Source organism: Ictalurus punctatus, chromosome 1 (genome assembly GCF_001660625.3).
Source record: "Ictalurus punctatus breed USDA103 chromosome 1, Coco_2.0, whole genome shotgun sequence".
NCBI classification, from domain to species: domain Eukaryota; kingdom Metazoa; phylum Chordata; class Actinopteri; order Siluriformes; family Ictaluridae; genus Ictalurus; species Ictalurus punctatus.
Window position 1 is genome coordinate 5,715,437 of NC_030416.2, and position 12,893 is coordinate 5,728,329.

The 12,893-nt window shown below is 36.4% G+C and overlaps 2 protein-coding genes across 3 annotated transcripts in view; one reads left to right on the forward strand and one right to left on the reverse strand.

The window, feature by feature from the left end:
• Positions 1 to 329: 329 nt before the first annotated feature.
• On the forward strand, positions 330 to 8,975 carry cavin4b (caveolae associated protein 4b). Its single transcript, XM_017488823.2, has 2 exons — positions 330 to 999; positions 7,921 to 8,975. Exons 1-2 carry the CDS (start codon positions 634 to 636, stop codon positions 8,506 to 8,508), a joined length of 954 nt encoding a protein of 317 aa, XP_017344312.1. The 5' UTR covers positions 330 to 633; the 3' UTR covers positions 8,509 to 8,975.
• Positions 8,976 to 10,142: 1,167 nt separating this feature from the next.
• Positions 10,143 to 12,893, reverse strand: part of dnah5l (dynein, axonemal, heavy chain 5 like) — a 277,853-nt gene continuing 275,102 nt past the window's right edge. The window contains exons 63-66 of one of the 2 annotated variants that reach the window (XM_047154071.2): positions 12,565 to 12,697; positions 12,263 to 12,471; positions 11,073 to 11,294; positions 10,143 to 10,872 (exon numbers count right to left, since the gene is read on the reverse strand). In XM_047154071.2, coding sequence (XP_047010027.1) covers positions 10,651 to 10,872; positions 11,073 to 11,294; positions 12,263 to 12,471; positions 12,565 to 12,697 — 786 coding nt within the window. In that variant the 3' untranslated portion in view covers positions 10,143 to 10,650. The remainder of the gene's footprint in view (positions 10,873 to 11,072; positions 11,295 to 12,262; positions 12,472 to 12,564; positions 12,698 to 12,893) is intronic. The other variant, XM_047154066.2, reaches the window with a different exon arrangement.

The window sequence follows — 12,893 nt, forward strand, 5'->3', positions numbered from 1 at the left end:
CAAGCAATTCATGTGAGGAAACCCACCAACATCCCAGAGTTGAACTGAGGAATAGGCCCCAAGATAATGCACACTACTGATCAACAGTTACCAGAAACTAAAATTTTTTTGAAATTAACCTATGAAGACATAATAAATAGAAAATATGTGCCTGAGATTTCATTCTTTCATTTGTTGTGATATTTATTCCATTGTAATATATCAGGCCCAAGAGTGAAACAAGTGACATGTCCTGCTCTCCCCTACACATCTTTAAATGTCACAGTGTCACCTTACCAGAGATATATATATAACTGAATTCTTGTGGCATTGGTTTGGTGCCCTCCCTGCCTGTCACAGTTCAGACTCTTTCTCAGTTGCTGTCTGTCTTTCCTTGTGGCTTATCTGGCCTTTGAGCCCGTTGGATTTCTGTGGGGTGGGGCTTTCATGATTTTCTTTCCAATAGCCCAGTGAAGCTGTTGTTTGAGGAGTGTGTCTCACCCTAGTGTGTCTTGTAGATTAGTTAAAGCTAATGATATACTGTCTTACCCTAAACTTGAGCCCAGCATCGATATTTCTACCTGAAGACCTTTAATCCTGGTCTCTACTATTCAAGGTAGGAGCTCACACTTTCAGAATTTGGTAAGCGTAAACATGGCAGAAAAACTGGGACTTGTGGCTGCTACGGATGAGCCCAATGCCTTGAATATTCTCTCTCTCCTGGAACGTGTGGCTGGCATCATTGACAATGTGCAGGCATGCCAGCAACGCATGGAAGAGAGACAGCTGGAATTGGAGAACAATGTGAAGACCATACAGGAAGATGTAGTAAAGTTGACCAAGGAGCATACCACTACCAGTGGCACTGTCGAAAAGCTACTGGAGAAAACACGGAAAGTTAGCTGCCACATTAAGGATGTGCGGGTCCGTGTAGAAAAGCAAAACATACGTCTCAAGAAGGTAGAGGAAACACAGGCTGAGCTGCTAAGCAAAAACAAGTTCCGTGTGGTAATATACCAGGTAAGGCATGTGAATTCTGGCTAAGGGCCATCTCTAAATTATGTATACAACAGGGATCCCCAAAAAGAGACATGAGGACATGCAACTGAGGAAGAACCTTAACTAGAAAAGTTTGTGCACCATGCTATTTTTTCTAGTTAAGGTTCTTACTTACATTGCAGTTTTTCAGTTGGAAAAATGTACCTAAAAATATGACCGATACCTTTAAGGGTAATTTCTATTGCCAATGACTAGTCAGTGGTTATTCTGTGCTTTAACTTGGATGTGTATCAAAAGATTATGAACCAGAAGTATGCTAACCAATAGTGATTTTAGTAATGATCTTTTATTATAAAGGCAGTATTAATAACAATAATTATATTGCAGAATTATTTGACAGTAAGTTTTCCTTATGCAGTGAAAGAAGAGATAGTCTGACTTCATTGTCTGTGTAGCAATATACCATAAAAATGAAGGGAATATATAATACATACATTTCTGAAGACAACATATGAGATATGAGATTCAGACTTACTTTCCTCTCACTAGTAAATAAATACAGATTTTTCCTGTTATTGTCATAATAATTATATAATACACGGCTTTAAGATAGCCCAGATAATATGAATAAGCCTGAATAAGAAGCTGGTAGATAGTTAGTATTATTTAATTATTAATAAGCAGTATTTAATTAATTCTGCCAAAATTAGCACCGTTTTTTTTTATTTATTTTTTTTATTAAAGAGGGCTATACCATAGCCATACTAGGTGTTATTTAACAATAATGAGTAAGATCAAATTTTATTTTATTTAAAAAAATAATACCAAGATATGAAATCATTTTAATTATACTGAATGAAATAGAGATTTATTTTATAGTAAAATAAAGGTTTACTATGACAGCAAGCTAAAATAGTAGACAATAATTTATGTAATAAATAACAAAGTCCGTTAAAAACAACATTTTCATTAATAAAATCTGAGAATTTTATACAACTTTTTTTTTTTTTTAGTTGTGTGTATCTTATAAAGGATTAGCTGACATTTTAGTATAACCCAGAAAATAGATAAAGGGAGTAACTGTTGTTTTGTTAATGTTAATATTTATAGCTGTTTCTGTATTATCTGTGTTTTTAGGCAGTGCTACATGCAGGCAACAGCTGACATACTTGTACAGGGTTATTCTGAGAGGTTAGTCTGTAAAGGCACATGTCCTAATATAGTGCTATCAGCTGTGAGTCTGGGTTGCTGCACTGAAACCATCTACAATAGGCTAGGCTATCAATAGCCTATCATCAAGCTGACATTTTCAAATTTCAAAACAATTTTAATTAATGGCACAGGACATATGTTTGGCAATCATTCAAGCCTCTAAAAACTTCAAAAATTGGAATGATTGTGTACAGCACTACATATGTACACACTATAGAAAATTCAGTTCGCCTATGGACTAAGACAAAGTAACTGCTGCAGCAGCCAAAAAAAATTTACTTAGGCCATCGCAAAAATAGCACTGAAAAATATCAAATAGATAATATATGAACTATGTAATTATGATGTGGCTCTATGATCAAATGAATTTATTTTTATTCTGATTATATTTGGAAAACATTTTGTCTAAAGATTTTTTATATTTGGAAAATATGTTTTCCAAATATATTATTATTGTTACAGTGCTTCCGGAAAGTATTCACAGTGCTTCACTTTTTCCACATTTTGTTATGTTACAGCCTTATTCCATAATGGGTTAAATTAATTATTTACCTCAAAATTCTACAAACATTACCACACAATGACAACGTAAAAGAAGTTTGTTTGAAATCTTTGCAAATTTATTAAAAATAAAAAAACAAAAAAAGGACATTTACATAAGTATTCACCAGTAACGTGCAGTGAGGTTCATGGCTGGGGAAGCACCGAGTAGCATAAATTCACCATTCAACTGGCTACTTGTACATTGACTACTGGTTATGTTTCGTATCCCATATCAGAATTCTTTACACACACACATAGGTAAGGTACGTATTTGGCCAAAGAAGAACGTCAAATTTATAGCGGCTCATAGAGAGAGCACATTTGCTCTGCACCCTCCGTGTGTTCTTAATTTGCCATCACAATTCCTCAATTCATACTCATTCAGTACAAATGAAAGTATATACAGTCCACAACAAAAAGACAAATGTAGTTTTATTCTTTAAAATAACAATTTTTCCTTATCTTGTTTTATATAATTTTTTATTATTATTAAAAAAAGGGCTGGTCTTTTATTTTTGTCGTGGACTGTACAGAAATGTATGCTTGGTCTTACCTTTACTTCTACAGCAACAAATAGGGCTGCATTAATCTCCTTTTTTCTCCTTTTCATTTCTAATCACATCACTTATTGCCTCAATTAAATCGTTCTGAATTGTGACAACCACACAGCCAATCTTTTCAGGTGTACCACTCCGTTTGAAAAGACATGTCCTCATCTGTCCCATCGTTTGAAGCAAATCTTTTAGCTCCGGCATCAGTCTTCCATTATTTATCACTTCCAGTTTTGACTGAAAGTACAGTTTTGAGAAATGTTTTAACTTTATATAAATATATATTATCTTCCATTTTTGCAGTCAGGGCAAAAAATAAATAAATGGACTGCACTTGACTTTTTAGCTAGCATATTATCCACAATGCCATTTGTCTGTAATACGTGAAGAAGAATACTAGCAGAACAAGCCCGTATACTCATACACGCCCCCTTCATTGAGGCAGAGGTACTGGCTGCCTCCCCTCCTGCTTTTTCACTGCGGCTTTATGTCAGATCAGCAAGACTAATATGTTATACACATACGTGAAATACGAGCCTTTGCTAAATACTTTGTTGAAGCAACATTCGCACCAATTGCCTCAAGTCTTTTTGACAATGATGCTACAAGCTTGGCACACCTATTTTTGGGCAGTTTCTCCCATTCTTCTTTGAAGGACCTCTCGAGCTCCATCAGGTTGGATGGGGAGCGTTGGTGCATAGCCATTTTCAGATCTCTCCAGAGATGTTCAATTGGGTTCGGGTTCAAGTCTGGGCTCTGGATGGGCCACTCAAGGACATTCACAGAGTTGTCCTGTAGCTGCTCCTTTGTTATCTTGGCTGTGTGCTTAGGGTCATTGTCCTGTTAGAAGATGAACCTTCGCCCAGTCTGAGGTCCAGAGCGCTCTGGAGCAGGTTTTCATCAAGGATGTCTCTGTACATTGCTGCATTCATCTTTTCCTCTATCCTGACTAGTCTCCCAGTTCCTGCCGCTGAAAAACATCCCCACAGAATGATGCTGCCACCACTTTGCTTCACTGTAGGGATGGTATTGGCCAGGTGATGAGTGGTGCCTGGTTTCCTCCAGACATGACGCTTGATATTCAGGCCAAAGAGTTCAGTCTTTGTTCAATCTTTGGTCTGAGAGTCCTTCAGGTGCCTTTTGGCAAACTCCAGGCAGGCTGTCATGTGCCTTTTACTGAGGAGTGGCTTCCATCTCACCACTCTACCATTCAGGCCTGACTGATGAAGTTCTGCAGAGATGGTTGTTCTTCTGGAAGGTTCTCCACTCTCCACAGAGACACGCTGGAGCTCTGTCAGAATGACCATCGGGTTTTTGGTCACCTCCCCGACTAAGGCCCATCTCCCCCGATCGCTCAGTTTGGCCAGGCGGCCAGCTCTAGGAAGAGTCCTGCTGGTTCCAGACTTCTTCCATTTATGGATGATGGAGGCCACTGTGCTCATTGGGACCTTCAATGCTGCAGAAATGTTTCTGTACCCTTCCCCAGATCTGTGTCTAAATACAATCTTGTCTCGGAGGTCTCCAGACAATTTCTTGGACTTCATGGCTTGGTTTGTGCTCTGACATGCATTGTTAACTGTGGGACCTTATATAGACAGGCGTGTGCCTTTCCAAATCATGGCCAATCAACTGAATTTACCACAGGTGGACTCCAATCAAGTTGTAGACTCCAATCAAGTTGTAAAAACATCTCAAGGATGATCAGTGGAAACAGGATGCACCTGAGCTCAATTTTGAGTGCCATGGCAAAGGCTGTGAATACTTATGTACATGTGCTTTTTTTGTTTTTTATTTATAAATTTATTTATAAATTTTCAAAGATTTCAAACAAGCTTCTTTGACGTTGTCATTATGGGGTTTTGTTTGTGGAATTTTGAGGAAAATAATGAATTTAATCCATTTTGGAATAAGGCTGTAACATAACAAAATGTGGAAAAAGTGAAGCGCTGTGAAAACTTTCCGGATGCACTGTATATGATAACAGAAAACGTGTTCTTAATATTTTAGAAAATATGTTACTTTACTTTCATTGAGTTCACACTAAGCACTAAACGGTGTTAAATATAGCCTAAAGTTTAGCATGGGTCACAAATAACAAGATATATGTTCAGTTTTATTCTAGTATTTTTTCTAATTACTCTATTTGTGTGCCTCTCTTCCTTTTTTGAAACCCGCATTACTTACTACAACGGGATCTTTTGCATGGGAGTTTTTCCATGGTCTCCCATGTTCATGTGGGTTTTCTTCTATATTCTCCAGCTTCCTCCCAGTATCCAAAAACATAAGCCAAATTGAATCTAGTTGTGAATGAGTGTGCGAATGTGTGTGTGAATTGTGCCCTGCAATTTACTGATGTCCCATCCAGGGTGAATTGTCTTGTGTGACCAATGTACCCTGACCAGCAAATGCTAAAGATGAATGAATTTGTCCTCCAAGTGTAAGTTTAAACTATTGCTTAATTTCTATATTAAGAGGAAGTAAAATAATAACAGAATGGAAGAATTGTGCATTGTTTTTATTATTAATATTTATTACTCATATGTGTCTAATAGGGTTGTCACAATACCATAAACATATCTAATGAAGTATGATTAGATATGTTTATGGTATTGTGACAACCCTATTAGACACAGATGAGTAATAAATATTAATAATAAAAACAATACCAGCTGAAGTATCAAAAATATTGTCACTCAACTGAACGTTATGGAGGTTAGGACAGATACAAGTGCAGATAAGAGCTTTTATTAAAGAGAGGCAGGCAGACAAATACAAATCATAAGACAATAGCGTGGTCAAAAAAAAACAGGCAATAGATCAGGCAAAAGGGCATAAATGAGGAAAAACAGGAATCGAGAACGAGGGTGAGAAAAAGATCACAACAATAACACATGAACTGAAAAACAAATGCTTGGTATATGGAAAACTCACATAATACTTCACAATTTAAAAGATGCATGAGGGGTTTAAATAACAAACGTAATCAGGGGTGAAACACAAGACCACAAGAGAATGATAACACACATATGGGAAACAAGCAATAAAAATACAGGGGCTGAGACAGGACAAAAACCTTAACAAATGCACGTGTAGACAGTAAACAAAGTCAATGTCTCTGAAAACCCAAAAGCATGCACTCGCGCTTTTAAGCTCGCGCTTCAGGTTTCCAAGCACACTGCATGCTACAGCGCTATTTCAAGGGGAAATCGTGATAAATACCAAATAGTATCATGATACCACTCAATATTGTGTTAATTCATAATTCAAATCTACAAAATGAACCAAATTTACAGAAATATGAAAACAGACAAACCAGATTTTCCTCTCAATACTTTATTAATGGGAATGAATAACTAACTGGCTATTGGAACAATCAAACAATTGGCAAGCAACTAATTCAATGTACGACATACAGTGGGGGAAATAAGTATTGAACGCATCAACATTTATGAGGCTATTCACATGAAATTTTCACCAGACATCAGTTTTCACCAGACAACTCAATTAATATGGAATTATAAGGAAGTCACAACATCAAAGTTCATAAATAAAGTTATAAACTTTATCCAATAAACTTTTAGTGAGAAGGAAAACAAACCGACCGACACACAGCAACAATCATTCACAGTTTTTTTCTTTTTATACTAACAAAGGAAAACAAAATTAAAAAGTACAAACACCGAAAACAAACACACTCTCAGACAACCACACACACACAATCAATTCCTAATCTAATGTAATGTAAAGATGCAAGATGTAATTATTAATTTTAAAAAAGGGGGATATATTCAGAAGTCTGTATTTTTAATGTGTTTTAAAGACATCTTGCAAAAGGGGGGCCACAGTCAAATGTTAATGCCATTTGGGGGGCCTTGCCCTGGAAAAGTTTGGGAACCGCTGGTCTAAAGGACCCAAAGAGGATGCACCTACAAATTTAAAGCGCCGTCTAAACTGATACCAAGTCTTAAGTGTGTTGAGGACAACTTGGTTATCAGTACATAGGGAGAGTTTTGTAGGTCGAGAGGAATAAAGTAAAGCACGTAAAGAGGATTCCCTACAAGAAGGTAGTTCCAATTTACACCAAGAAGATCCAGGAGATTTAACCCAGTAGCAAAGTTTATGGATGTGCGCAGCCCAGTAATAATTTGAAAATTGGGTAATGCAAGTCCTGCACTGCGTCTACATATCTGCAATAAAGATTTACGAACCCTTGATGACTTCCCACCCCAAATAAAAGTACTAATTATCTTATCCAATGGATCGAAGAATGATTTTGGCAGAAAAAGAGGAACTTGCTGGAACAAGAAAAGAAACTTTGGTAATATATTAATTTTGACGACACTGATCCTGCCAATTAGAGAAAGGGGGAGGTTACCCTAACTCTTAATGTTAACTCTTAATGATGTAACCTTTGAGATAAGGGAAGTGAAATTAGCTGGTAAAAGATTAGATAAAGAACGTGTCATGTTGATACCTAGGTATTTAAACCCTGACTGACTAAATCGAAAAGGTAGATCTGACTGTTGGAGAGAAAATGTTGCAGTATTGATTATTTAAAGTTATAAACTTTATATATAAAGTGGAATTTTCATTTTTACTAATACTAAGTACTTTTAATAAATACTTCTTTTCACAGGGTGATACTGAGGTCTCAGCGGTAGCAGACCCAAAGGACACCCCAAAAGGAGCAGCGGGTGGTGAGGCATCAGTGGATGCAGCTATACCTGAGACCTTAATTCCTGACTCAGATGAGGAATACATGGTTGTTGAAGAGGCTGATTCCACAGCGGCGAAGTTGAAGAAGACTGGCCTGAAGCGTATTGAGAGTCTGAAGAATACCTTTTCCCGTGAGAACATGACCAAGACCAAGGAGAATCTGGGAACCAAGGTTAATAAGCTGGGTGAGCGCATTGTGACAGCCGAGCGTCGTGAGAAGATTCGCCTGTCAGGTGAACGCCTGAAACAATCTGGAGAGCGCTTCAAGGAAACCATAACTAAGAATGTCCCAGCAAAGCTAAACCTGAAGAAGGAAAGAACTGTAGCTGAGGGTCAGGAGGGGGCAGAGGGTACCACAGAGGGTGTAGTGCCCATTCCACCACCCAAGGGGCGTAAAACCAGTCCAGATGTGGCTTACACGGAGCCCACACCAAAGCAGGAAGGAGCAGAAGAGGGTAAAGCAGATGAATCAGAAGTGCCAATGTTTGACATGAAGGAGCTTTCATAAGCAGCAAGTCAGTGGACTCAAAGGAATATTTGCAGGTTTGGGTCATGTTTGAGAATTTTACAGTCCCTGTTGAGAAGGTAGATGATAGACTTGTAGCACCTGGTGGTAAAAACTCGGGCCAGTCGCACAGATCTAGCAGCTCTTCTGCCAGAATATTATGGCTGGATGGTAACCTGAAGTAAGTCATTTAGCATAAACATAGAATTGAACTATTTTTACACTTAGTATAGATCGGACAAATTACTTGGATTAATAATGGATGTTTAATGATTAAGCTGAAAAAAGTGAGAGGAAATGAGCCCACTGGGGGTGTTGGATTATTCCTAACCTACTCTAGTGTTAAAATATTCACAATTTTGCATGCAACATTGTGTATGTATGTATATCCTGTGCTACTGCATGGTATTTATGTTTTATGAAACTTGATAATCTTGCGTAGCCATTTGAAATAAACAAAGTCAACTCAATCAGGTGGTTTCTAAGAAGTCTTCTAAAAAATGACAGCTGTACAGTGAGGTGTAATATTTTATTTTTGTAGTGTAATCCAGAGGATATGAATTTTATATATATATATATATATATATATATATATATATATATATATATATATATATATATATATATATATAATGAGGATTTGGGGATAATAAGTATTGAAGGTGTCAACATATGAGGTTCCAGTGAGGTTATTCACATCAAATTTTCACCAGATTTTGGTATTAACTCAAGAAATGTGAGTTAAACATTAAAGTCCATAAATGAAGTAGAAATGTGTGGAATGATGCGGGAAAAAAGTACTGAACATGCTAACTGAAATTTTTTTAATACTTAGTGGAGAAGTCTTTGTTTGTATTGACAGCTTCAAGACACTTCCTGTATGAAGAAATTAATCGGCCGCAGTATTCAGGTGTGATTTTGGCCCATTCTTCTAAACATATTGCCTTTAAATCTTGTTGAATTGGATTCAAGTCAGGTGATTGACTGGGACATTCTAACAGCTTGATTTTATTTCTCTGAAACCAATTGAGAGTTTCCTTTGCTGTATGCTTTGGATCATTGTCCTGCTGGAAGGTCCAGCCACATCTCCTGTGCATGGCCAATTGATGACAGTGTGATGTTGCTTCCACTTGGGGATAATGGACCCGATGGTGCTTACTGGAAGATTCAAAAGTTTTGAAAAACATCTGTATTCGATTCCATCAATATGTTTCGCAACGTTGCAAAGGTCTTGAAAGAGCTCTTTGCTTTTACCAATCATGAGATGTTTCTTGTGTGACACCTTGGTAACAAAAAGCCTTTTTATAGACCATCAATTTACTAATCCAGCTGATATTAATTTGCACAGATAGGAGGTATAATTACTTTCTAACTACTTACAGATTTCAGCTGGTTCCTTGCCTTGGAGAACTGCTTTTTCTTAGCATGTTCATTACTTTTTTCCTGTGTTATTCCACTTCATTACACATAACTTTATTTATGAACTTTAATGTCAAGATTTCTTTATATGGGTGGATTTCTTGAGTTAATACTCATGTCTGGTGAAAATTTCATGTGATTAACCTCATTGTAAATTTTTATATATATATATATATATATATATATATATATATATATATATATATATATATATATATATATATATATATATATATATATATATATACACATATACATATAACATTATATATAAGGGTTATCCAAACAATCCAAACAATATGTTTTGGTCAACAGCAGTTATAATGAGAGTAAATATACATAAATAAACCCACATTTCAGTTGGAAAAACATCTATAGCACATTATACTGGGAAAACAGTTGGGCAAACATATACAGCACAGTATATTGAATGTTACATCAGAACAAGTTTTAATGTATGTTAAAGCTTTTCTGCAAATGTATCTTTTACTTTTATTACTTAGAAAGTAATAGCTGTGCATTAAGTAAATAATACAGTCAATTATGATATTTGCATCATATTTGGGTCATTTTACAAATATATCCCATCACCACAGAATATCTAATAAATGATTAATATAAATTAGCATTATAAACTAATTAATCTATACTAATAAGATTCAGAAAACATTCAGGTCTTGCTGCTCCAATGTTAAAAAAGAAAATAAAAGAATAGAAAACATCAAATTATTTGCAATCACAAAGTAAGGCCACACCCCTTAATGTCCAGTGGTCTGGGTTCTGTATGGTCCGAAGAAACACGTTGAATATGAAGTTAAGGTCAGTACGTCTGGGCTTCCTGTATACTGGACAGTTGTATAGGTTGTTTCCCTGAGGTTGCTTGATATCTGACATATTGACACTGCTGACTGCATAGACATGCACCACTGGCATAGGAGTAAAGAGAACCTGCCATCCAATTAAAAATAGAAAGTCTCATGCAAGAAGGAAACTAAAAACTTTTACAAATACCTAAAATAGTCACAAATTTCAGAAGAAACTATACAGCTGACATACATAAATAAATTTGGTTCACCACTATTAGAAGCAACTTACCGCTATATTTTTAGGTGTTATCACCATACATTTCTGTATTTTCTGAGGCATACCTTAGGAGAAGATTCTGTTAGCTTGCTGTTCCGTTTGTCCCACCCTGCACCATCTAGAAAGAGTCCATAGATGTAGACCCCTCCTACATCTCCTGGAGGTGGTCCTGTCACATCCTCCCTCATCATTCTTGTTACATTATTGAGTAGCACAACAGTGTCCAGGGCCCATCCTTTAGACAGGTTCATACGGGTTGTCTCTTGACGCATAGCTGTTAAGAAACCCTTATATAAAGTAAAGGAACTGAATCACTCAAGTGGTACAATAACCGAATGTCTCAAGTGGTACAATAATTTGAAAATTATGATACAACCAATATGAAACCTATTGTGTTTCTTCAGCTATGTTTGTGGAAAAACATACTTCCCCTTGGCAAAAATTATGGAATCGCCACACTTACAGGTGATTCTATATTTTTAGCAGGCATTAATTTCAAAAAACTCACTCAGCCTTTTTAGTTTATAGCATTTATGATGAAAAATCAGATATGACACAAAAATTATTGTGTAATAGATGAACATTCTGGCTTCATGAAAAATACCTTCCCATTTTGTTTATACTTGATCCAAATTTTAGACACAGCTGACTATGAACAACCATCTTTTGCAACACTCCATGTTGGATTTCCTTCTTGAAGGAGTTTTATAATCCTTTCCATTGTTTGAATTGATAACTCTCTTGTTGGGGCCATGTTTCCTTTCAAAAAGTCCAAGGTTAAGGTCTTTAAGCACTCTTAAGATCTGTAAACACTCTCGTTTAACTTCAGCCTAAATAGCATTTTTAGACTTGTGCGGGTATTTGTTTTAGAAATGCACCTTGTAATCAAGATGATTCCAGAACTTGATCTGGAAAAAAAATGCAATTAATTAAAATTATTTCATTTACCTTGTTTGAGGAAGCCAGAATGTTCAGCTATTAAACAAAAATTGTTTGTGTCATATCTGTCATACAAAGTAAAAAAATCCAGGTGTCTATGTGTGGTGATTCCATAATTTTTGCCAGGTAGTTGTGGAAAAGCATGAAATCTTAATATAGTTTGTGAAATTTCTTTTCCCTATATTAAATATATCCAGTTAACATCATCTGGATTATCATCACTAATTTTACTAAGCTCCAATAAAAGCTAGCTATTAAAACAGAGCTAATTCTATCCTCACCCAATGGAGGATGGCAAAACTATTCATTAACATACCTGGGGATTGAAAAATCCTGTCAGCCAAAACTGATGGGGTCGGCTTCCAAAAGTCCAGCTATGGAATTGCTGGTTCCTTTCAAGAAGCTCACTAAACCAGAAACCAAGAGTGGCCGATTCCCATGAAATTCTCTGCCACAACTTTGGAACACGGGCATCATACATGCAATCTAGAGCATCTTGAAGGTCTTCAGACATGATTATAGTGCCTTTTAATTATAGAAAACAAATAATGACTCAAAATGATATATAAATATAGAACCAATTTGAATTTATACATTTTGAATTTCATTGAAACTCACCATCAATAGCATATGTAAGTTCAGTGAGAGTGCTACGCACACAGCCTATGATGTGTTGCATTCTGTGAATCTCCTGACGCAAAAATATGGTCATTGGTTGTAAAAGCCCCATTTTCTGTAAATGTCTCTTCACCTACATGTCAAAATACAAAACCATGCATTGGTCCTTTACTTCATGGAAACTAGTCCTTGGATATTATACTGCTGGAATCGGACATATTTATTAACTCAGTGCAAATTGCTGGGGGTGGGGTGGCTTTGGCTGGGGGCTAAGGTTAAGGTGTCTATTAATGTAAGAGACTACATAAGAGATAACTCACTAACTCTGT

Excerpts from the sequence above, each read along its gene's own strand:
- cavin4b (XM_017488823.2), top strand. The coding sequence starts at position 634 with ATGGCAGAAAAACTGGGACTTGTGGCTGCTACGGATGAGCCCAATGCC. Across the intron at positions 1,000-7,920 it reads TCCGTGTGGTAATATACCAG|GGTGATACTGAGGTCTCAGC; the intron begins GTAAGGCATGTG and ends TTCTTTTCACAG.